The sequence below is a fragment of the Conger conger genome, chromosome 13, assembly GCF_963514075.1.
Source record: "Conger conger chromosome 13, fConCon1.1, whole genome shotgun sequence".
Taxonomy (NCBI): domain Eukaryota; kingdom Metazoa; phylum Chordata; class Actinopteri; order Anguilliformes; family Congridae; genus Conger; species Conger conger.
In genome coordinates, this window is record NC_083772.1 from 40,057,645 (window position 1) to 40,084,173 (window position 26,529).

General features: G+C 41.8%; 2 protein-coding genes across 16 annotated transcripts in view; one reads left to right on the top strand and one right to left on the bottom strand.

The window, feature by feature from the left end:
* picalmb (phosphatidylinositol binding clathrin assembly protein b) overlaps positions 1–11,220 on the bottom strand; it is a 46,328-nt gene extending 35,108 nt beyond the window's left edge. For 7 of the 15 annotated variants that reach the window (XM_061216676.1, XM_061216688.1, XM_061216687.1 and 4 more), the window contains exons 1-2: positions 10,980–11,218; positions 10,643–10,874 (exon numbers count right to left, since the gene is read on the bottom strand). In XM_061216676.1, coding sequence (XP_061072660.1) covers positions 10,643–10,772 — 130 coding nt within the window. In that variant the 5' untranslated portion in view covers positions 10,773–10,874; positions 10,980–11,218. Of the gene's footprint in view, positions 1–10,642; positions 10,875–10,979 lie in introns of all 15 variants that reach the window. The other 8 variants (XM_061216685.1, XM_061216677.1, XM_061216675.1 and 5 more) reach the window with 4 other exon arrangements.
* A 2,133-nt stretch (positions 11,221–13,353) lies between these two features.
* zpld1b (zona pellucida-like domain containing 1b) lies at positions 13,354–25,839 on the top strand. The gene is made up of 12 exons (XM_061218205.1): positions 13,354–13,467; positions 17,256–17,741; positions 18,248–18,361; positions 18,539–18,759; positions 19,954–20,135; positions 20,789–20,861; positions 21,663–21,760; positions 22,336–22,416; positions 22,829–23,000; positions 23,633–23,717; positions 24,535–24,564; positions 25,534–25,839. The coding sequence occupies exons 3-12, from the start codon at positions 18,256–18,258 to the stop codon at positions 25,692–25,694; spliced, it is 1,209 nt and encodes a 402-aa protein (XP_061074189.1). The 5' UTR covers positions 13,354–13,467; positions 17,256–17,741; positions 18,248–18,255; the 3' UTR covers positions 25,695–25,839.
* Positions 25,840–26,529: the final 690 nt, after the last annotated feature.

Sequence of the window (26,529 nt, forward strand, 5' to 3'; positions counted from 1 at the left end):
AGGCATTGTCATTTTTCTGAGAATGGAACCAAAGCAACGACACACAGCTGAAAAACCACAACCAAGAAGCACAGCAATTCATTGTACTTTTTTTCATATTCACTACAAAACAGCTCAATGTGGTTTGAAAGAGCTTTGCGGGTTTGAGATAATTGTTTCTAGTAAACAAAGTGCATTTTTACTGCTACTGTAGGCTTACAGTGTGCTGACTGTGATCACTTAACTTTATAGATGCACATGCTACCCTGATATTGCTTTTATTTACAAACATTTTGTAATTGCCGAATCTACCATAAACTGAAGGTTTGCTGCCTCAAACTGCTTTAGTTCGATTTACACACGTGCCTGACACCAAACCAGCTGACCACATCCATGACAACAGTCAAAGCAATAACTGCCCCAAAACACACATAAACATGTTCAAAGTACTCCAAAAGTCGTAAAAGTCGGGCTGTAAAAATAACAAGCAAAAAAGCAACAGCCGTGGCCTTATCCTACACATTTACGTGCAGTCCTCCGCTAGACCGAATCACAGCGAATAAATCTTAAAGATTTTCTAAGCCTCTGCTGTCACACAGACAAGTTCATTTTTGGGTCCACAGGGCACAATAACATATACGTCCGGCTATAAATTGCCGAAAATAATAAAAAAAAAAAAAGAGAAACATCTCCTGCTAGCACACAGCTAATGTTAAGGAAAACATCTAAAGCTCTCTATATGCATGTTTTGTCACCATTACCCAGGAATAACAATGAAAAAGTAAGAAACGTTTTTTCTGAACATGCATTATCCATATGGACAGCACAAGGCAGTTTGACAAAACCTCATCTTTCTCCAACTGGATCACTTACTGAGAGAGGAGAGATAAATACATAAGTAAATAAGAAAAAATGACACTATTTACTATGGGTTTAATGTCGTAGAAACAGATGGCAGCTAAAGCTGAGCTTTAAGAAAAGCACGCAATGGCTGATGTTCAGTCTACATGCAGGCTAATTCACCTTAACGCTGAGTTTAAAATAAATCCACAGCATTATCTATCAGTTCACTGGTCATTTCAAAATGTGGTGGCGATGTCACACAACATTCGTGTAACCTCCCTTAGCGGAACCCAATACACTGGCAACAGTGCCACGGCCAGGGCCTAATTTCTTCTGTGGTTCAAAGCGTCATGTTGTAAACAGAACAGAAGTTGTAAACCGTGTTTAACTGCTTTTCATTTCCAGATTATTAGAAGCACATGAAACCAATCTTGTTCAGTATAAGCCTCAATAAAACGGTCGGAATTCAGAAGGTTTAGCTTTTCGGAATAAGGGGCTTACACGGGCCGCATCATAACCGGAATAATCGAGTTACCCCAAACGAGATGGGCACGACATGCCCGTAAGTGAGCTCACTGTTATGATGATATGATAAGACAGCGATATGATTGGTGCAGGGGCAGGCGGTGACTCATCGCTGTATGTCGAATGCGGCCAGCGACAGAGGAGCCCACTTGCTTCCTGGAAAGCGCCGGGGTGTCGTAACATCCTGTCAGCGCCCCGCTTTCTGTCTGCTCTGACTGCGGTCAGTCGCTCGCTCTCTCTCTCTCTGTAAATACTTGGGCCGGAGGGCAGGCTTGTTTACACTTGAGTATCTTTCCCACAATGTCCAGCTCTGTCAAGCAACATCATCTAGCTCCCTTACTGGACAGAGGGGACACCAAAATTTAAAAGTTTGGAACAGTAATTTAGCAGACGCTCTTAACTAGAGCGACGTATAATACAGTGCAAATCAGAACCAGGGACAAGTGCGTTGAAGACCCACATGATAAGGCTTCTTGCTTTCAATGTAAGCTCTGCTTCTTCAGCTGTGTGGTAGGCACAGGTGGGGTCTACAAACTAACCAGCCTAAGAGGAACACATGGGGCATTCACCAGAAATCATGGGTGTCTAACAGAGCAATACTTCCAGCCAATCAGCACAGTCCATGCAGACAATCAAAATGCCTACTTTATGAAGATTTGCAATACTTTAACACCATAAAAATGGCATGGGTCACAAAGTCCGTCAACACTGGATAGAAATTTTATGTTGGTTGACACTTTGCACAGAACACTTTGACGAACGTTGTAAACCACAGTGTGAATTAGACCACCCAGAAAAATAATTACGGTGAAAATCCTTAGATGTTCCTTTGATGTCACATTAAAATGTGACCATTGGATTATACACCTCATATTTTACCGGAATTGCAACTTTGATCATTTCATTAGACCAATGTTGAGGCATTTTCCAGCCTTTTAAGTTTTTAGGAGTCAAAGGACAGAACATACATCAAGATTTCCACTCTTATAATAGAACAGCCCATATGCAGGAAAGCCCATAGTTGCTCCAACCTCAAAAGCAAACAAGTAGAAACAGACCAAACTATTATTAACTTTACTGCTCATGTGTTTATGAATAGCATAACCCTTAATAAAACTGTTGAAATTCTGCAACACTGGCCACAAATGGAATGTTATCTGCAAAGCACGTCACAAAGCACGAAAAAAAAATATGTATTGATGAATATGTTTAGTTGAGAGTGCTTCCTTATTTAGACAGCGGGAGAAGTCAGATACTAACACAATGCCTATTTCCTTTCATTTAGACTGACCCTTCCTCCTTGTATTCTTCCGATAACCTGTACAATTCTTCCTCTGGTGATTCACGAGCCTGCTCCCAACGCTGTTAACTGTTCCTCGTCTTGAACCATTTTCAATTGATTGTGCACAAATTGACTTTTATTTAAAATCTATTTCTCGAGTTAAATCACTTTTATGCCACACAGTCATGCGTCGTAATTCAGCTTTTATGAGCGCCCCCGTGAAATGGCAAGATAATGTCTGCGGGCGTCAGGTGACTCCCAAACGCCATCAAATTGACCCAGCCCTGTTACCAATCGCAAATTTAAACATATTTTCATATGGGGAAAAGCCACTTCCTATTTAAACTGGTGGACATTTAACGCGGCGGTGAGACTGTAGACTACTAGCTGCATTAGGCGCACTGTTTTGCATTTTATTCTGCAAATATCCAGGTATACTATGGAGAAGTGTAGCAATCTTATTTTCACTCTTCTTCACGGTGTACTTCTGGGAAATGTAGTTCCTTTGTGGTCGGTTCGGTTTCAGATTCGTAATAGATTTTCTAAAATTTCTAAAAAACATTGTATTCAATTTGTCAACATGGGTTATTGAGTGTAGATTGATGGGCAACAATGGCAATTTTATCAAATTAAATTATCACACAGTAAATTGTGCTAAAAGTGAAAGGGTCAGAATACTTTCTGAAGCCACTATACAATCCCAAAATAAAGGGGATTATGCAGACTATTTGGATTAAAAAGTGTGAAAATGCCAATATTCAGCACTTACAAAAATGTTTTATCCTTTAGTAAATATGAAAATCTGCCAGTTAGTTATTCATAAGAAGGCCTTGGTACAAATATTAATGAATGATCAAACTGATATAACATTTGTCATTGATAAGCAAGCATTGGTACAAAAATGATAAAATTGTAGCGTTTCCAGGAAGGTAAAAACATCTTTCTCTTTGACCCAGATAAGATTTACTGGCCTGATTGGGCCAGTTACAGATCAATCAACTGGCCCAAACCAATCTCATAGTGGGCCCAGGAAAGTGAGCACCCCCTAATTATTGAACCCTGCTTAAATATGAAACAATACTCACTCCATCATACATACACCATACACCGTTCAGTGTTACCTACATACTGTACCAGTGTGTTCCCATAACTTGTGCCTAGGTACATGCGAATTAAGGCTCAAGACTGTTACACAATATTGTCCTTTCAGCCACAGTGAAACACTCAAAAACACTCAAACGCCAATATCCTGAAAGAGACCTAAATCATCATCCACCCAGCCAGACATGTACTGATTCAAAGCATGTTGGAAAGGGACTCCCTCCTCCTTCCTCCTGAGTCACTGAACCACAGAATCCTCCAGCCAGCCAGACTGCACACACATTGATTCAGAAAACGTTGGAAAGGGACTCCCTCCTGAATCACTGAATCACTGAATCCTCCACCCACCCCGACAGCTCACATACTGATTCAGAGCATGTTGGAAAGGGACTCCTCCCTCCTTCCTCCTGAATCACTGAACCACTGAATCCTCCATGCAGCCAGACAGCACACACATTGATTCAGAGTATGTTGCGTCACAAGGCAAGGCAGCGTATGCAGTTTACTCGCCGGAAACCAGTTTACACCGGTAAGTGCTCATAAATACAAAAGAAACTCAAGCACACAAATGGATCGGTCACACTTTACAACGGTGCTACTCAACTCCACATCCTGCGGGCCACAGTGTCCGCAGATATTTACTCTACACCACCTGATGTCACTCATTATTACGCCTGCTTGGTTCAGATAAGTGAATTAGTGAAATCAGGGGGCGTAGCACACGGCTGAAGCAAGGGCTTGCAGACATGGCAGCCCACAGGATGTGGAGTTGAGTAGCGCTGCTTTAAAACAAGGTAATGTACTTGTTAAAATGAATGAACTGATGTACAATTTAAGCATGAACATAACAAATACATTAATGAAAGAAAAGTTAACGATGGTTTAATGTTTTAGTTAGAAGAATATTTATACATTTAAACCGTAGAATAAACTTAGTTAACAATTAACAAATGCCTTAACCGTTTTTTTTCTCCATTCCAACGTGAATAGGCATAAACTACTGTAGTTATGTAGACATGATGTACAAATACATGAACACAGATTAACAGAACAACTTGTCAGTATTTAGCCAGTTAAAAACTTTTTAATGCCAATTCATGTAACCTTATTGTAAAGCCTTACCAAATGGCCTACACAGCATGGCAACGAACACACTAAGTGTGCATCAAGCCGACACGTTTATCGTCCCATAGCAAGACTTCACCGCTTGATCGCTTCAGGAGAGCTCAGAGTAACACCCAGATTCCCGGAGGCCCGGTTCATTCCATGACCTCCATGTCATGTAAAATCCAGGTCCAGAAAGTAAAAAGTCCTCCCCAGTATTTTGTTCCAGTCTGGATTTGCTAATCAGGCCAGGAAGTAGCGCTAGTCAAATTATCTGGCCAGGTTCATGGGTAGAAGAAACATTGGCAGGACTTTCCACCTCTGGTCATTTCCTTCTACAGCAGAGGTCGGCAATGAGGGCCATTTTCACACCAGCATTCTAACCTCATTTACTGAATTAGCCCTAATGTTTACATAATCTGTATGTTAGCTACATTTCTTGATAAGTGTTTGAATGACAGTCAAAGACTGTTTTTGTGTCCCTGTATGAAATGTTTTACTGTGATCTTCAAATGAAACACAGTACGCGCATGAAGCCAATTGGGAATATACAGAAGTACACTGATCTAATTTTCTCTTGTTCTCACAGTTTACTTCTGGCTAATGTAGTCCCTATGTGGTCTGTGATGAGGCAGCATGCATGTAATCTGGGATTTCAGTGTTTATCGCACTCTGCAGAAATGCCGAGTCACACCACTACAGCATTTGCGTATTTATTCATTTGTTTAATAAGTTGAACAAGTATATATAAATGCAAGCATTTACCATTGGGTCTTTATCCAAAGTGCTATACAATTGATGCTTCTTGTCCACCAATTCAAACACACACACCAACAGCGATTGGCTGCCATGCAAGGCACCAACCAACTTGTCAGGAGCAATTGGGGGTCAGGTGTCGTGCTCAGGGACTCTTCGACACACCCAGGGCGGGGTCAAACCGGCAACCCTCCGACTGCCAGATGACTGCTCTTACTGCCTGAGCCACTGTCACCCCCAAGTAATATGAAGTGTCCTGAAGAGGACTACAGTCTCATTTAGCCAGGGTGATGGGTAGAAACCACACACACACACACACACACACACACACACACACACACACACACACAGTCCTGATCTAGAGTCTTCTACACTGCTGCCCGAATGAGCAGTAAGATCACTGGTGTGAACAACACCACCAACCGTGACCCTCCCTCCCTGGGGCAGACCATTGGTAATTAACAGCGGGAGAGCGGGTTCACTATAAAACGGGTGCTTTAATCTGACACCCCGCCCAGCAGCCATATGCCGGACACTTTTAAGTGAGAGATACAGCATGCCATAGTCTTTAAGGGAACAATAGGTAAGAGATTGTTACAAGACCATTGTAAATCCCTTCCTATCATTGAAAAAGGCTCAGTGACATGTTGACTCACCCTCTACCCATGTTTATGGTCCTTAAATTTGGGTTTGAAACTATACAGTTGACAGACTCTGTACTTAACATTGTATAGCTGTACAATAATTCAAGCTCATTGGTGCTATAGCCAATGGCGTAGGGGGGATTTAAACATCAGCGCACACATCCCTCACAGAGAAGGGGTGAGGATAAACAGTGTTGTGGCTTCAGCTTGTTTGTTGCTGCCATTCCTCTCTTGACTGTTGGAAGTCCAAAATTACCTATCGTTCCTTTAAGCAGCGTCCACCACCAATGAGAGAAGACGACCACCTTTACTCGGTCATCAGCGGTGACGCACAGCTGCGATGAAGGAAAATAACCACAGGGCCAGGTGTGTGAAAATGAGGTAACGCCGTGTCTCTGTAAACACCTCACCACAAAGAAAAAAAGTGTGGATATTAAGATTAACCCTTTACGGTTGATTTGTTACATTTTCTTCTACTATTGGGTCAGTGCTTCCGTTACATATAGCTACTTTTCAGTTATTGTGATTTGTTACCCATCATGTGATTTTAGCAAAGCGAGTTGTGGTGGTTGGTTTTGCATTATTTTGACTCTTGGTTCGTGTTCACAGATTTTAAGAATGGTGTTTTAAAAAAGAAAAACATTTGTAACCAATAAAGACACACTTTAAGGCGTTATATCTCAAATAAGTGATTAGTGATTATAACGTTCTTCGTTGAACAATCACAACTGGTAATTAAAAGCAATGGAGTTTGAGAACACAGACTTGGGCACACAAGCACGTCACAATTTGGTTACAGCAGTCCAAACATTAACGACTGCCATGCGACAACACCAAACTCCCGACCATAACAAACAGCAAACACAGAACAGGGAGCCAACTGGGCTTGCCAACTCAGGAGCTCCAGGTACAGCACCAGTGGTGTGTCCTTAGCAATTTACTGAACCACAATGGCTCCAGTAAATACCCAGCTGCCCAAGTGAAACATAAAACATCATGTTTCTCTGGATGAGCACGTCTACCATCCCCATCATGTAGGTCAAAGTAAAGTTTACAAGCCCTCCCCGCCCCCATTCGTCCCACGCTCATCTGCAATCCTACAAATATATCATGGAAAATGTATAGGCCTACTACTTGTTAAAGGAAAACTGTAATGGAGAGCAGAGTACCCAGATGTCCATTAGCATTCGTGATCCAAATTAATACAGAGGGCTGGGAATAGAGTGGGGCAGTAAAGAGAAGAGGAGCCATTTCTGACATGTTAAACCTGAACCCGTCTACACATAGCAGGTCTGACAAGCGGTCAAAAATGTCAAAGAAAACGTGCCTCTCTTTTGGGCCGCTGCCACATCATTCGGCATTTGTGTAAAATATGTTCACTGCTCCGTCCATCGGCTTAACCACGCGAGGAACAGCGTTTCTGGAATGCAATTATTTTTTTACTTCAAAATTATAAGTCAGTGCTCTAGAGCTCTCTATAACTGCTTTCAATAACCGGAGATGATGTTTACATCAGCATTAGAATGTACAGTAGTCGTACAGTGTTGATCTTGCGCCGTGAAGGGTTAAATCAAACGGACGATAATGTTCACTTAAGAACTCTCCAATCACATATTTGTGATCTTGCGCCTTGAAGGGTTAAATCAAACGGACAAGGCACGGCACACTTCCTCATTTTGAACCACAGAATAAATGGCTGCAGGTGTAACCAGTCACATGGGTCTTGTGTAAAAAACGAATGATTTTAAAAAACACAGAGTGAAACTGCTATTAAGAGGGAGGGGCTGAACAACTTGAAGGACAAGCAACATATTTCATCCGGGCAAGATAGGGACATGAAAGGCTACACAGTAAAATGTTCGGTGTCATCATCTCTTACAGAGCGAGTCCAATATGGCCAGTGTCCCCAAACTCCATTTATTTTATGGTATTGGCAAAGGTTTCTTCTTGTTGTTATTGTTATTATTATTAAGAATTTGCTTTGAAACATCAACTGCAAATGTTCCCTAATTAAAATAGGATACCAATGAAAAGGCTGTATTTAGACTGACAATCTTCAACTTTCACATTTCTTCTAATGTTCATGGTACAAATGAAATCTTTGAAGCTTGATAGCTCAAAACTATTCAGAACACAGACAGACCCTTTATTTCTCAGCTCACGAACATCAGAACTATTAAAACTGTATGGAAATTGGACTGAACATCTCACAATTTGTTAAAAGGGGTCAGGCGGATGACTAACATCCAGTCATCCTCCATGTCCTCCGTGCACATGGCTTATAACTTTAACATGCCCTGAATCCCTACACTGAACCTTGTTAAAAAAATTCTGCTCACAAACTAGACCTCCGCTGTCAATGTCAGCACGGTCATGACGCACTAAATGCGTAGAAGTGACAAGCTTGCTTAACGCTGCTGCCCACATGTAGGCATCAAATCAGATTTTTAAACGCACAAAAAACTGGTACGAAAGGTGAGGCAGTTTCTCTTAGGGCAGGGGTTCACAATCCGGCCCTGGTTTTATTTTCTCCTCGATAATTAACTGAACAATTATTGCTACTACTAATAGGTCAAACTGTCTTCACACCCAAGTAAAGGAAAGATGGAAAGCCATCAGTTATCAGGCTATTGAGGACCATGATTTTAGGAGCACGGTCTTAGGGTAACCAAGGAATCCTGGTTACTTTATAGGGTGAGAGAAAGAGCTCCATCTTCAACTAAAAAGTCAGAACAAACAAACTAAGTCTAATGGGTATAAGCACCAGACATTATACTCCAAGAGGGGTCTGGGTGTCTAGAAAGAGCAGCAGTTTTAAATCCTGTTTGTGTCATGTACGATGTAGCATCACACGTGTTCAAGAGGAAGGCTTTGAACATACCTGTCCCTCACATTTTGGGTTGAACACCATTCCACACCCACACAATAATTCCAAATTATTGTATTGTCATTTCTTGATTGACAATATAATTATTAATTTACCCAGGAAAATGTCCTCCATAACAACCCTATGCGACTGACTAAAATAAACACAAGCATAGATTGCTGGGCAAGATGGCTTTTCACCAATCCAGTTGTGAGACCAGCTTTATTCAGGGGAATGACCAGATGGTATTTGAGGAAAACCAGATGAAGATCGATGGTTTTACAATCCTACAACCACGGTAAACACAGTGGCCTAATGCGTACAGAGTACTGACATCAGTGACCTATTCCAGGCCTCACCAAACATGCCAATACCCCATACCAAAGGCCAGCATTACATATACTGTTAGTTTTTGGCAAAGCGAACAAACAGCATGGTGTCTCAATTCTGTGCTGCAAATCATAACGTATTCCATCAATATCGAAGACAGCGTCTAACATTTGCTATCCAGACAGTCTAGTGGGTGAACGGAGCCTTTCTCTATCCAGACACCTAACAAGTTTCAGTCAGCTCATACTTTACAAAGAGATGTGGGGCTATTTCAACTGTGTGTGTTGTAAGATTAAATATTTCTATATAACCTACATTATGTACATCAATAAGCAAAAAGTAAGCTACAAAACCTCACCAAAATGAGTTATGGGTCACATAGATTTCATAAATTCTAAAGCAGTACCAGATCCAACAGCAGCAAGTTTGGTTTCTGTTAGTGCTACTGTACAGACAATCTGGCTTTGTATTAGTTTATTCTTATTTCTTCTCCTGGGTTGCAAAAACCTGCTCATCCTTGGTTGGAACAAGGTTGATGCCTCCATGACAAACGGAAAGCAACTAAAGATTGTAGGCTATCCACGTCACTTTGTACGTTTATTGTCAAGGTATTGATATCAGATCAATATCGCCAGAACGTACTGTGCCATAATTTGACCTACAGAAAATTCTGATATTCACAATTTGCCCGTATAGTTTACCGTTGATTTTACAGTAATCCATATAAATCACGATCTCATAATCAAATTGCTATAACCATGTATGACGGAAATAATAGCACGAATAACTCAACAATGCTTGAAAATGGATTAGAAGTTACATCAAATCCAACCAGATATGCATGTATTGATGGATAGCGTATTTAACTTGAGACACAAATGAGTCTGGGTGACAATCGCATCCGCACACAGGCATGATTAAATCATTCGTTTGAGTTCCAATGTTATATTTCACTGTGGTTTTCTAAATAGCCGAGTAATCAAATATCGTGTGTGCCCGTCTACACGCAATGATCAAACAAGGGCGTCAATATAGTGTCGTTTGTTGTGGTTGATAACATGCCATATTGCTAGATCTGGATTCTACAGGCCTCATTTCGCCCTGGTAGGTCCCATCCACGTCCTCAATACAACTCGTCACTGTACCGCACAGCGGAGAACTAATAATAGATACCGTTACCATGTAGCACACAATCGACAAAGAGATACTTACAATCCAAGTGTTTCTTTTTTGGACCCATGATTTCGTGCGTGGTCGCCTTGCATACAGTTTTGGTAATCGCAGAACCAGTCACACTGTGCTGAGCTGCGGTTATCCTATCAGTTATGCTTTGCCCAGACATCTTCGCTTTCTTGTGCAAGGAGTAAAATGCCGAATATATCCTTCCAATTCAGACAGAATGTTGCTGGCGGTCTCCTCTTTGTGCTTCCAACGATTCACGGACCTGACACGAAATAAAGAAATCGGGGAAGGGAGAGGGGGGATACGATCAGAAGCTGTGCTCGCGGAAAAAACGAAATAAAAGGTAAAAAGCAATTGCATCCACAACCTTAGTCCGGGGAAGCACCGCCGTGGTGTATATGCAAATTTCACTGAACGTCGGGTTTACACGGTAGACACATATTCACCGCTTCCTCTTTTTAAAGGACCTTTCCTTCTTCCTCACCCTGTGCCACACGCTCTCACTCCCCCTCTCGTTCTCTTTCTGTCTCTTTCTCCTCTCTTGTTTCGCCTCCCCCTGCTGGGTTTAAATGGACCGGAGGCTTGGAGGAAAATGGCGGCCCTGTTTCCTCCGCTGACCTGAAGGTTTGTGAGATATCTAGCTAGGCTAGCATGCGCCGGGTAGGGCTCCTCTAAGCGCTGATCCAGGATCAGATAACGCAACCCTAATCATCGGACCCACATTCTGAAAAATGCCTAGTCTGATCCAGGACCAGCGGACGGCATGCCGACACCACGGGGGTCCATACATGTTTTAATCAAATATTAACTTGATTAACAAATCAGTTATCAGAATCAATATGGCAGACAGAAAGTTAGCTGTAACTTTAAGGCACACATTGAAAGGATGGAAAGGAATTCACCCACCCGTGCTTTGTATTTCTAAATAATAATAATAATAATAATAATAATAATAATAATAATAATACATTGTGGCGGGGTTATGTACCTATTAAAATAAGAATAAATATGTATGTAGCATTAATGGCCCTATACGGCATATTCTAGTTTGATTTATTTCTACCTTTTTACCTCCTCCATATTAAATCACAGCACACACGTTATTACGGATACTGCAAGTTGAAAATAACTTTAATTGGTTGACAAGGCCTCGGTCATGCAGTCAAAAGAAGAAGGTAGCCTGTCCAGTAAAGCACTCCCAGTTCTCAACGCAATTACACCCCACACTATCTAGAATTGAATCCTGGCCATTCCAGTGCTGTCTGTGGCACGCCACCCCCTTGAGATGTAAGACAATTAGCCAGAAGGTCAATGGAGGGAGGATGTCAATCAGACTGTCCCATGTGTATAGTGCTTCAACTATATGCATGCAACCATGATATGATAAGCTATCTGCTACCTGGCCAGCAGTAGGCAACAACTATAGGCCTTACAAGTATGATGATGGCATTGTGGGATAGCTGCAATGGGCTCGTTTAAATCAGAACCTTTGGTTTTGTGTGCTGATTCCTTTTAGTTCAGACGGATTATGGCTCCTGATTCTTTGTTGTAATTTTAATGGTCTTGTAAAACATTCTGAGATATTCAATTAGAGGACTGTTGTTTGAGCTCCAGCTCAAGTTCTCAGGTCAGTAATTTCAATTTTCATAAATGCTTTACATTCAATAATAAGTCATACAGAAGGCAGTAAGGCTGAGTGAGGTATTATGAAAGTATGATATAGCCTACTTTTTATATATGGAACATTTTGTACCAGCTTCATTTTTCTTGTTGTTAGGTTGCCACCTAGTGATATCTACTTGTTATTGCAGTGCTGTGGATGGTACAGTCTATATTATTTGCTCACAATGAACTGATCTACATCTCTTCTGTGTTGAAAATATTGCCCAGTCATGGTAAACATCTAAGGCTTGTTTAATTGTCTATCAATCTATAACCAAATGATAAATATGTCTATAGTACAAAATAACTATAATTTACTGACTGTATCCTGTATTCTCTGTCTGTAGCAAAGGTGTTGTTGATTGATGAATGGACTTTTACAAAATGCAGAAAACTTTTCAACTCACCATGAAATCACTTCTATGTGTCTGTATAATTAAATAGGCTCTATGTCTGTGTGAATTTAAAGTGTCTCATTGGGACCGTGTGATACAGGGCTGAGGGTGGCCACTGATCACAAAGTGGACAGACAAGGTGAAACAAAAGATAAGGTTGGTTTACTGCCCAAACCCAAACAGAAATCCTTCATAAATACACCATGGACAACCTGACAACAAACGTTCTCCGAAGGAAAGAGGGTCACAAAAACAAAGCATTCTCCTGCTCAGACCTATGCACCAGCCCTCTTACATGTAGCTCCATGTTTGGGTATTGGCCATACCTGCATGTAGGGCTGGTGCTGCACCCTGGTGGACAGAACTTCAATCTCCCTGCTTAGGTCCACAGCAGAGCCTCATATTCATTGTTTCATTTTGGATTTGAGTGTACTTCCGTATATATATCCATATTGGGTGATTGGTGTAGGACTTACAGTGTTTTCTATACATTGTCTCCCCATTTTAGCAGGTAAAAAGTGACTGGGCAGTTGGCTGCTCAGTTGTTTCTTGGCCAAATGTGTGTGTTTTGTTGTATCATCCACAAGAAAGCATGAAAAAGGTCTAGAGTTAATTCTGTTTTTACTGTTGTTTCTGATCATGAGGGCCATGGAAGTATCGAAGACTGAACAATCAAGATAAACTGGTGACACAGCCAAAACACTGTTCTTCCGAAGCAAGAACAGTGCTAGAAATCTAGTAGTAGCAAACAACCTGGTAGATCAGAGATGACCACGGTTGTGGATGACCCGAAAAAAGGTTGGTGAGTTGTTGTGAATGTTATGTGAATGAATGAGTCCTTATTGTGTTAGATAGTTGGACACCCCCTTTGCTGCCAGGTGATATACCCCCCACCTACTTAAATGAAATAATTCTAAGAATATTTTTTTAACCAGCTTAACTCTAGTTATAGTGACTACATTGATTATATGGATTTTTATAAAGCTGGCCGTATCGTTTTCTTCCCATCACTCTTTGATGACTGTACAAGGCCTTTTTCCTTCAGCAAGGCCCTGCTCTCTGTGTTCACTAGGGGGCAGTCTTGTAACCATATTTCAGAAGAAAATGTAACAGAAGCAATGAAGAATGTATACACAGCAGTGATGAAAATTGTGAACCATATAAATATATGAACCATTGTTATAAATAAACTAGCCTGAATGTCAGAGAACAATAGCTTTCTCATGCCTGGACTTATCATACATTTTAGAAAAGCTGCATTGAGTGGGAACTTGCAGTAAACAAAATGTACAGTACATCATGTACACTTGTACATATTAATGTGTTTAATTTATTCATTTAATTTGTCATAATGTTGAATTCCCTGCATGCGTTAAATGTAGTATGCCAAATGCAGAACTTAAATGTTAATCTTTGGACACCATGGGCTTTTGAAATCATTTTGATTTAAATTTTCATTTTGAAATCTTTCCTTTCATGTAGCATGATACGCATACAGCATACCACAATTATTTTAAACTATAACTGTGTGGTGCTTCTAATAATATTGCACCTTCTCTCTTCCCCCGACTTGGTGTGCATGTGCACACTTTTATATTCTTTTATTTAAAAATAGATGTGAGACATATAAGAAAAGTTAGTACATGTCGTTGTATCAAAGTGATCTAAATGTAGAGAACTCTCACCAAGATATTTCCCAACAAGCTTTTTACCAGTCAACAGCTGCTGTTTTATCTCTGTTTGATGCTTCGAGATAAGGGGCTGACATTCGGCAAAAGTATTTTTAGAAAGCAAGAAAGCGAACAAAACAACAAAACAAAAATGGATTTCCCGTTTGAATCTGTTGCCGATGAGGTGGATTTAGCAGGCAGCGCGCCTCCCTGCACTGCGTACGGTATTCTCCATGTGAAGGGTTCGGGTTTCATGCATGAACAATGAGGCACCCTGTCGAATCTCCCCTGGCCTTGGCTTCACAGCTTCGGCACAAAGGGCCCCTCTCGCATGTCATATCAAAGCCTGTGAATCCGCCACCGGTCTCGTCTCACCGCTCAATCTGTGCTAAGAGGGGCACAATGCCATTATAGTTTCCCCACCTCTGACAGAAAGGGGCACTGCCAAAAGCCCGGCGTGAATGTCAACGGCATGCTGAAACGATAGTAAGTAGTATGATGTGCAATAGTAAGATTTATGTATTTAGTTAGTTACCGTTTCCACAACTTTCTGCCGTTCAATTTGATGTTGTGTGTATATAAACACGGAACACGCATGCATTCCACTGAAATCGAGGCTCAAAATGTGAATTGATTGATTTGTTTATAGGTGGCACAGTGTTAGCCTCCCTGCTATGCCAGCTTAACCATCTTGAAAATTGAGCTGGTCAAGCTGGTCATGAGCTGGTCTAGTGTGTATGAGCTGGTCAACCAGCAAGGCCAAGCTGGTCATAAAGCTGATCTAGCTGGGTATGAGCTGGTCAACCAGTGAGTGCTGGTAGCTTGACTGAGCAAGCTATGTTTCAAAACATAGCTTAAGTTGGTAAAACCCATGTTAAGCAGGGAGCTGGTGTGAACTGGTCAAGCAGCTAAACCATATCAAGCTGGGAGTTGGTCTGAACTGGTCAACCAGCTACTAGCTGTTTCAAAACCTAAAGTCAGGTCTTCCAATCCCAGTCAAGTCTTTCTATCTGGAGGGTTCTGCATGTTCTCCCCATGTTTTCCCCATGTCCCCCTGGGGTTCCTCTGAGTACCTTGTTGTCCCCTCACAGTCCAATCACATGGAGGTCGTGCTCATTGGAGAGTCTAAATTGCCTGTATGTGATTGAATGATGCATGATGGGATAGCACACCCACACTACAGACCTCCACCCTGTCTCAGTTACTTTTGTCATATTTAAACCAACCAGACAAAGATGGCCATCTAATGCTAATGTTGAGTGCATTTCTTACATTCCAGTGTTCAGTACTTTGGCACGCAGACAAAAGTCGAGTAACAATATGGTTGTCAGGTTTGTTTAAACAAACCTGAATGCCTTCACGTTAAGAGAGTAGACTTCATGAACAGCTGATGCAGGCAGGTTTCAGATCCTCCCAAACAGAACAGATTCATGAGAAGACCACTGGACGTCAGATAGGAATCAATCCACATCACAGCTGTCGTCTGACTCCGGTAATAACCTCTTGACTTGCCTGGCACGTGAGAGGAGATACAGAGAGCAGGTCCTGAAACTGCCTGTGGCTTTCCTAAGCTCATTATAAACAGGGCAGCCATTTGTCATACAACAGGCAGATGATACGTATATGAGGAGAGACAATGCAGCCACTGTCAGCCGGCGAAGATATTTCATGGCATCCCATTACTGGAGCACTGTATATTTTCAGCCTGTGAGAAAAAAAATCTGTATGTATGTTATGCATTGTTCAGTTCACTGAAAGGAAAATAAAAAAATGCATGTTGATTTTGTTGGTTCTGTCATTGAACGTGGGATGAACTCTATCTGTTGGGATGTTGATAACCTCTTGATCTGACTGTGAATAGGCACGATACTAATAATGAGAATGCCGACTGTAGCACCAAAGAAAATCAAACCTTGAGCTAAAGCAAGGCAGCAAGATTCAAATATTATTTCTCATATTTATGCTGATAACACAGTGCAGAGGTAGATGCAGCCTTGCACGAGCATTTCGCAATGCTTCGATTTATTAAAGATGATTAAAGTATCGCACCTTTTCTTGACACAAGCTTGAAAATGACATATCCAAAATAAAATGCTTACTATTATTGAACCCCTTTCACTACAGGTCTCTTCTGAAAGTTAACCTTTCAGGTTTGTTTTCCAAGAGTCAGAATTACTCCAAATATTACTAAAACAAAGTTACAGGAGCCCAAACACAGTGAAAGAGGAATCTATCATTCTCACTGAAAAAATGTTGTTTTTGAATGGATACATATTATTGTGGCTATGGCTGATGTGATCATGAACACAATGGAACCACAGCCACAACACTGGACAAATCCCATTTCAAATTTGATGATAATATCACCAAACCCTTGCCGTGAAAAGGACACTGACATTACTGTATTTCTTTGATTTCCAAAGTGCTGCTTATTTTGCCACCCAAGTGTTACAAAACTGTTGTCGCTATATATACATATATATAAATAGGTTACACAGATGGTACCTTGAGTTTTAATGCTTTCAAACGGTATATCCTGTTACCATAGTGATTGAAAATTGAAGTTGTTAACATGAATTAATGATGTACAAATACATTAACAAACATGTAGAGATTGACTTCTCAGTAGTTAGTTAAAAACTACATTAGTTAATGTCAATTAATGTAACCTTGACCTGTTACCAACAATACGGATAGTGGTTGCACTCAATGTTATTAAGTATATGTGACTAAGTATAACTGATTTAATACAGTACAGCTGAAGTCACATATACTTAATAGTACTGTGCGCAACCAAAGTCCATAAGTTTATTAAGCTTAATCTTTTTTTAATGTAGGTTATTTCTTTGGTTCGTGAAGCTGGAGTCAGAGATGTATGTGATCAGTGTGTGTGTTCCATTCATCTCTGTTATTCAGGAGAAGGGATCGGAGGTTCGCTGATGGAGGCATTTGACACCGATTGTGGAAAGCGTCCGGACAGCCCGGTCACCGCTCCAGCGCGGCAGCGTGGAGAATGGGCCGCTTCGCCGGGTCCCCTGTCCCGCTCCCGTGTCCGCTGAAAGGATAATTCCCCCAAATTGATCTCCCGCGGAGTGGAAACATTTAACAGTGGAAGGTCGGGGAGCGGGGATACGAGTGGGAACCTTGAAAAGCGCTGCTCATGTTTCCCTGCCGGTGAAAAGGGCCCCAACAATGCGCTTAGATCTGCTGGATTTTTCCCATGTTCTCCACCGAACAGCCCTTTTTTTTGTTGACGTGTTCAAATAATGAATCTCAATTTTGTTCTCCTTCTCTTTTTTTCTGGGAGACCCATGTTTCATGTGTTGAGTTGAGGTGGAGCTCACTTGATCACATGCAGAAACACATGGAGCATAGTTCAGCCATTGCCTTCAAGGGACCAAGGTAAGCGTCTTCCAAACCTTAACTGGAAATGGCCGGTCCTGTGGCTTAGTTATGACTGTTATGTTGCAAATATTGTTCCCAGTTCTGAGCAGGCATAGTTTTTGATGAAAATGTGTTCTGCGTGATAAGCAAAAGAACAAAAAACAGGCATTTGTTTAGAGGAAAAACATCATCGATGATGTGAATGGCTTCATTAGTCTTTGTGCAGTCATCGTATTTCTGTTCCAGGAGAGAGAGTAGGACAGGGATTTATGCATTATTAAATTACATTTCTTGATAGATCTTTTGTAACTCAACGGTGTGCCCAATATGATGCAGTTTGTTAAGCAAAATATTTAGCAGAGATGTGGGAAATTAGTGTTTCAAATTGAAAATTTCTGAAGTTGTCTCTGTGATGAAATGGTTTTTAATGTTGTCATTCATGCATTTCAACACTTTGGGAATGAAAAATGTTAATTCAGTATTCTGCTGTGGTTGGTTTTTTAGATGTTGTATTTTTTTTGTAGGTGCTGAAATGGAACTAAACTGTTTGATAACTCTGCTTGTATGTAAGACCCTTTTCGTTAAAGCACAGTTCAACGGCTACAACTGCGACGCTAACCTACACAGCAGGTTCCCCGGTGAGAAAAAAGAACATTTTTGTTTTTTTTCTCCCCAGCTCATTCGCACGTATAATTGTTTTCGTGCTCAATTACGAACCGCTCAACTGTTACAATCTAAACCGAGTGTTTTCCGTCAAACACAAAGATCCCTGTTGTCTGATAACGAACTCGGGGTTGTTTCCCTTCTTGCTGTAGCGGAGCGCGATATTAGCGTGAGCTGCGGCGTGCAGTCCATCACACTCAAGGTAAACTTCTGCCCCGTGCTGTTTTCCGGATACGTGGACACCGACCTGGCGCTCAACGGCCGGCACGGAGACTCGCAGTGCCGCGGGGTGCTGAACAACAACTCCTTCCCCACCGCTGTCCTCTTCAGCGTCAGCCTGAGCACGATGGAGACCTGTGGCACCTCCCTGGTGGTGAGAGATGCCTGTGCCCGGAGCTGTCCTATTCAGAGTCAGCCGAGGAATGCAACGTTTTTATAACGAGGCTTCCAAATGCCTCTTCACGGTTAAAACTTCTGGCGACTTTTTCTTTGTTCTTTTTTTATCTGGTTGGCCCAAATATTTAAGGATGAACTGACACTCTACAGGAATCTTCGTCCTCCCTAATTGGTGCGTCTCAGACTTAATTGGTGAATTTTCAGCAACATTTCATTGGGGTGTGAATTATAATTGTCATAACAATGGGAATACAAGGCAATTATGTATTAACAACACTGTGATTTGTTAGGTTCTATAGCAACAGCCCTTATGAAAAAAAGTAAATTTTCAATGTAAAAATCACTATCTCACATGTGAATTAAAATATTCACACATGAAAAGACAATGTCACACGTGAACTGAACATTTTCACGTGATTGCCTTTTTTCCACGTGTCACAATGAGTTCTTCACATTTTCACGTTACTGACTTTTTTAAATGTAAATTTCACTTACAATTTTACATGTCAAAAGTGCAAAACATCAAAATCACTTCAAATAGCACAAGTCACCCTTTTCCACTCTCATCTCATCCCATCTCATACAGGGGCGGCCTGTAATGTAGTGGTTAAGGTACATGACTGGGACCCGCAAGGTCGCTGGCCCTTAACCCTGCATTGCTCCAGGGGAGGATTGTCTTCTGCCTAGTCTAACTATATGTCGCTCTGGATAAGAGCTTCTGCCAAATGCCATTAATGTAATGTAATCTTGAAACGGAGTATTTCTGTAGTTCACATGTGTGCTCTTCTCATGTTGGGTGTTCACATGTGGTTTTTGAACATTCTCTGTGAGGGGATGTCGATTAAGAGATGGATGGTGACACAGCCCATTGTGTGATGCTAATAGTCATTTTGGCTTGTTTATGTAGTGCTTATAAATATATTACTATATAGTTACGAGAAAGGAATTATTAAATAAGACCAAAAAAGGATTACCCAATAGAGAAAGATAGGTAGATCAATAGACAGATAGATAGATGGACAGACTGACATCCAGGCAGACATGTAGACGAACAGACAGTAGACAAATGCTTTATGGTGCTGTTTGCAAATGTAGTTCTAACAGATGCAAGGTTGCTAAAATGCAGTCCATTTACCATTGAAACTTTCAAAGATAACACACTGTGCTGCAGGTGTCTACAGCTCAGGGGGCCAACGCCTATGGGAACCTCTCCCTGGTGCAGATGGGACAGGTGTCCGGTTACATTGACACCCCCGACCCTCCCACCATCATAAGCTACCTGCCAGGCCTGCTGTACAAATTCAGCTGCAGCTACCCGCTGGAGTACCTGGTCAACAACACCCAGCTCGCCTCGTGAGTTCGGAACTTGGGGCTTCGCTCCTAAATCACGACATCGTCCGAGAGCTTTCCGCTCCCTCTCGAGAAAATTCGCGCCACTCTTTTTTCTCGCGTCCTTTCTCAGTCGTGAAATGTGCCGCTGCATTCCTCGGTTTCAATGAACTGAGTTTCAGTGAAAAGAGGCTGTCTTTCAGTGGTGTAAACTGGAAAAGGGCCTTTCAGAATACTGAGGTAAAAGAAGCACTTCATGCTCGTGTTGTGATACTCATAACCCAAAGCTGTCGTAAATGAGAAACTAAAAGGGAAACAAGCAAAGGATAATATATGAGGATTATACTGTAACTTAGTTAATGTTTTAAACATCAGGTTTGCACTGGCAAAACAACACTAACTGGTAAATCAAGTGAATCACATCAATTGACCTGAACTTCAATTTATTTTTAGAGAGCTTTAACTGGATAACAAAAGGTCAACAGACAGACATCCAAACAAATCGAAATGTTGTCACGCTATGATATTCTACGATATCGTAAAGCGTGCTGAATTTTCCATAGCCTGTATAATCAGTTTGACTTTCATTACTTTCTCGTCGCCTAAATCTGAGCTATGATTCGTAAATCATATCAATGAAATGAATCAATTGTAATTACGTTTGGCTTCCCCTCCAGATCTGCTGCTGCAATATCTGTGAAGGACGGCAACGGCACTTTTATAAGCACACTGAATCTGCTCCTCTATGGCGTAAGTAAGCAACTCGGCCAAATCCTGTGCGACTGCCGCAATGTATCTCATGTTGTAAATGACAAAAATGTACTCATGAATACCTGCAGGTTTTACAGTCTGCTTCTGTTGTTTGAGGATTCGGACTATTTTGGAATAGAAATGCGGCTCAAACGTGACAATGTCGAATAGACGGAAAGTGCGACATAAATAATACAGTGTTGACAGAATTTGACATTTGTCTTTGTCTCGTCTGAAAGCTCCTTTGTTAACTTTCGCCATGGAAAGAAAGTAATGTGACAAGAAAGTTAAAACAAATAATCAGACTGTTCTGTTTTAACATGAGATTAGAGGAGCTTAGTTCATGTAAATATGATGTATATGAAACTTCACCTCAAAAGGGATGTTAGCCAGGATATTGTGTTCCGATTCCCTATTCTCAGTTTTGCGTGTCTACTCTAGAAATAAAGTAGAAGACACTATGCATTCAAGTATTTCCAACATATCCAGCATTATACAGTAAATAAATACCCAAAGAAACCCCAGACAGATGTCTGAGAATCTGGTGAAAGCAGAGCTCATACTGTAGATAGATATGCAGCTTCCAGGTTCAGCAGACCACTGTATAATTTTTAGGGCAAAATCATTACAGCTATGACTTATCTCCCCATATCAATATGATCAGTCATGCCGTGATTTCTTTAACCAGAATTCCTCTTTAAAGTTTTTCCCTTCTGGAAAATTAATTCCGGTATCGAGGGAAAATTAATGCCGAAGGACATTCCCGAGCTAATTTAATGTCTGGAAAATGCTGTTCTCTAGGATTCCACCTATGTCGCACAGCTGTCCATTCCTGCGACAGGCCTCAGTTTAAAGACGCGGGTTTTCGCTGCGGTGAAAGCCAGCAACCTGGACAAGAGGTAATAAATTTGCATTTTAATTATCTCCTCAACTCACGCTGTGCCAGACAGCTGAACCTTTCAAACTGTGTGAGTGAAGATGAAAAAACACCCTAGCATTAATTTAGTGGGTTAAGGATGTGTTGATTATATGCAGGCCTGTGGATTATTATAAAAACTACTGTACAAACAAATCCTGCTATAGTACTCACACTAATAAGAAGAAAATGCCAACCAACATTTTCTCATTTCATTAAGCAAATGAAGCACAATGAACTGTAAAGTAACTAATGAGAAAATAGACTTGCCTAATATTTGAGAAGTAAATACTATGCAGTGTTAAATTGTTAATGGGTTTCAATGCAGATTACATAATTAATAAATAAATTAATGCACCAATGGACTACACTCAATCCCACAATCCCCTTGTTTCACAGCCCTAACCGCACTTGTACTAAAGAGTTCAGGGCCCAGGCAGGATGGCAGCCATGATTTCCTTGTTGCCAGTGCAGAGATCCTGGCCCTCATTCTGAACGACAGAGAATCTGATCTCTGCAACTAAAATGGCTGTTACAGCTGCTTTCTCCTCCCCATAGGTGGAATGTGCTCATGGATTACTGTTACACCACTCCTTCTGGGAACCCTAGTGACGATTTGCGCTATGACCTGTTCTTCAGGTATGTTTTTCGCTGCTCGTACTGTTCAAATGAAGCACACCCGGTCCCTTGAAAACAAGTCCAGTAGGATTGCTAGATTCACTGATGCTGATGCCGTTGTTAGTAATGTGGTGGGAAAGGATGTTAATCCTTTAGTAACAAGCCCAGGTGCAATAAACACTGAATATCATTTAGTGCATGTGATGATAACAAGCCAGGAGGCGTCATGAGTGAATGAGCAAACAACAACAAATAAGTCAATGTCTAGCACTTGTGTTATGCAAGTTTAATTCATAACTGATTGACTGAGGAACGTGGTGAGAAAGTGCTGGTGGCTTAGTATATGTGACTTGGTGTGTGAGAATTAACTTTTGGATTTTGTTTATTTTGCTTACTCGTGTTCGGCTGGCGTCTTGTGTATTGGCTTTAAAAGCTGCTACAAAGACCCGCAGACGACGGTCTTCGAAAACGCCAAGAGCCAGATGGGGCGCTTCTCGTTCGAGGTGTTCCGCTTCGTCAAGCACAAGAACCAGAAGATGTCCGCCGTGTTCCTGCACTGTGTCACCAAGCTGTGCCGCTCCGACGACTGCCCGCTGCTAATGCCAGTAAAGCTCTTGACAGATTGACCTTTTGTAGTCGCTGTGACCTCAGCTCTCCTTGCAGACCTCTGAATACACATCTCTATATATCGCTCGGGTTGAGGGTGGTTCTGTGTGGGAACAAACTCATTCTTGATTATTCATGATTATTCATTTCTTTCTTGAATATATCCAACTTTTTATACCTTCCCCTGAATAAATTCAGGTTTTTATAATCCCAGAATATGTAATCGTAAATTCTGTTGGCAATAAAAAGTAACAACCGTAAGATAAACTTGTGTAATACTCGAGAACAGTGCTCTCTTAGTCATCTTTATTTCCTCTTATTGTCATTATTATACCTCTGAAATTTGGTGTTGACAATTCATCATCAGCTCTAGACAAATTTGGGGTGAAGAACTATCTACAAAAGTTACGCATTCTCGCCAAGCTATCCGTTATCTTTGGCGACAGAAATGTTGCTTTGGCCTCAGGGTAAACCTCACTTGCTTCAAGCACTTGCTTCTAAACAATTCCATCTATAAACAATTTTTGGAGAACAAACTGTTGACTTAACTAAATGTAGACTTTCTAATTGCTAATGCTAATGTAAACACTGGCAATGTGAACAGTTGAAATGTTTCTGATATGTCTCGCAGATCTGTGGTAGTCGGAAGAAACGCGAGTTGAATGCGGTCTCCGGAAATGCGGTCGTAACGGCTGGCCCCATCATCACCAGGAGTGGTAGGTACATTGGCTTCGTCTCAGCCCGTGGGGCTATTCCCTATCCAAAACCACAGGCCGCGGTACGAATAGAATACAGATTCACTCCATCCCCGCCCCCATCCCTACTTCTCCTTTCTGCTTCCCTGGCGAATTACCTACCCCGTTATATTAACGTCACGCTTCGATTAAAAAAAAAAACCAAGACGCTAAACCGTCATTTTTCATTTGTATGGAAATTGTTCTTGCGCGACCTCTTGCCATCACCGCAGATTAAAAAGAAACCTGTTGAAAAGCACAACAAAGGTTAGCAAAATAAATTTATCTGCATAGTGTGCAGGCAGTACTGGCATCGTCTCCCCTCGTTATGTTTATACTTCAAAAGCATACGCGCGGTACCACGCACGCGCCAACAGGTAAAAATATTTACTTTCATTTCTGTAAGCCCCAGTCAACCAATGATTCATCTGCAGCACTTTAAGCACAAATACAACTCTGCTCCATATATTACCAGCATAATAATACACCCTGTGGCAGCAGGGATGTTGCTCCTGAGTAAAACATTATTTCCTTTATTATTAAGAGAACAAAAGATGTAAGACCAGCAATAATGAGTCTGCTTCCACACACGGCATATTAATATGGAGGCTCCAAAAACTCTGGGGTATTGTGCAATTATTCATTGTGAATTATCAGTGAACTATGCTGCAATTAAACTGTGACTTAATCATGCATTGATACCTTTTTAATTTAAACCTTTTCAACAATGAATTTATTTTTCAATTCTGCTGCGCTATTTGTGCTATCAGAAAAGATTCCCCTGATTTGTACTTTGCAGAAGAAACTTCAATCAACAATTCGCAACTAGGTAAGGTTATCATATCGGGTAAATGTCAGACTAAATTGTATACCATCTTCACATTTGACAGTACCATTGACAGCCATATAACTATTCGACAGTGAGCAGATTCTTCAGCTGTGATTAGTAGAGGGTGAGGGAGAGGGACTAGTCTTTGATCACTTCCATGCCTGAATCCCAATGAGATGAGAAGGAATCCAAAGATAACACTAAAATTATTCTGACTCCTGAGGTAAAAGAGACGCATCAGGGCTTTATGGACATAGTCAACAGTGAAAATGAAGTTTCAACTTACTGTTTGTGTAAGCAGTTATTATGTTGAACCAACCTTGAATGTGCATGTGCACAGAGTATGCATGTGCACGTGTGTCTATATGTTTCAGTTTACATATGTTGTGTGTTTGCATGCGTATGAGTGTTTGTTTCTATGTATGTGTGTGTTTGCATGTGTGTATGCCCGCAGGTGCATGCATACGTGTGTGAGTTCATATATCGGTATGTAAGTGCATGTGTGGTACAGTATGTAAGTGCATGTGCATGTGTGTGCATGCATGCTCACATTTGTGTGTGTTTCTGTATGTTTCTGTAACTGCATTCGTACAGTATGTGCGTGCATGTGCGTATGTGTGCATGTGTGAGTACATGCATGTCTGTGTGTGCGTGCATGCATGTGTGTGTTTATAGACATGTGTGTGTAAGTACACGCATGCATGTGTTTTCTGTGTGCATGTGCGAGCGTGTGTGTGTGTGTGTGTGCATTTGCATGCATGCATGTATGTGCCTGGGCATACTTGTGTGTGTGTGCATTTGCATGCATGCATGTATGTGCCTGGGCATACTTGTGTGTGTGTGCATTTGCATGCATGGATGCATGTATGCACGTGAGTGCGTGCGTAGGCTGTGTGCATGCAGGCCCGTGACACCAATACCAATCCCGGGCCCTGGCGTCTCATTACCCGCGTGTACCGTGTACCCCAGCACCGCTACACAGCCACAGCTCCAGCCTGGACCCGGTGAGCAGCGCCCTGGTGTCAGCCGTGCTCACCCTGGGAGCCGCGGCCCTCTGCCTCCTCCTCCTCGCCCTGGCCCTGCTCAGGCTCCAGACACCGGGCCTCGCCACCCTGACGGAGGCCAAATGACCCGCTCTCTCCGCCGGGCCGGTCACACACCGTTCTCCTGCCTTATAGAGTCTCCCCACAGAGCCGAGTCAGAGGTGACACACCGTTCTCCTGCCTTATAGAGTCTCCCCACAGAGCCGAGTCAGAGGTGACACACCGCCGTTCTCCTGCCTTATAGAGTCTCCCCACAGAGCCGAGTCAGAGGTGACACACCGCCGTTCTCCTGCCTTATAGAGTCTCCTCACAGAGCCGAGTCAGAGGTGACACACCGCCGTTCTCCTGCCTTATAGAGTCTCCTCACAGAGCCGAGTCAGAGGTGACACACCGTTCTCCTGCCTTATAGAGTCTCCTCACAGAGGCAAGTCAGAGGTCACACAGTACTTCCTCAGATCGGAAGAGCCGGAGTCGTTTTCCAGAAAACAACGCAGACGTAAAAAAGACGTACCGCGGATAGAGGCAATTTCACGTCTTGTCATAATGGGGGATTGCATTGTGCTATATGGATAGGCGCCGCGTTGTCATTTTTATGGTGCGCGTGAGCTCAGCGTCGCCTCGCCTCCAACCTGAGGACGGAATAGAACTCTTCACCGCGTTTTATGCCTCTGCTTTCTCTAGTATCAATATTTTACATTTTGTGACCCAGGCGAGCAGGAGAGGCACAACATTAAAGTAATACCCCAGGTAAACCCCAGGTTGCCTTTTGTATGGTGTAGAACTGCATAGAGAGAACATATATATTAAACCTCTGAAATGATGTAATGCTGTATACCGTTCACCGCTGTGCATTCATTGCACTAAAGAACTATGTATGCGCATTTGGATATAGCATTTACTGTATCGCTCATGTATAAATATA

What these genes read in the sequence shown, in the direction of transcription:
- zpld1b (XM_061218205.1), top strand. Translation starts at nt 18,256, where the DNA reads ATGGAACTAAACTGTTTGATAACTCTGCTTGTATGTAAGACCCTTTTC. An exon ending in CCTGTGGCACCTCCCTGGTG is followed by an intron (nt 18,760 to 19,953) that starts GTGAGAGATGCC and finishes ACTGTGCTGCAG; the next exon opens with GTGTCTACAGCTCAGGGGGC. An exon ending in AACAACACCCAGCTCGCCTC is followed by an intron (nt 20,136 to 20,788) that starts GTGAGTTCGGAA and finishes CTTCCCCTCCAG; the next exon opens with ATCTGCTGCTGCAATATCTG.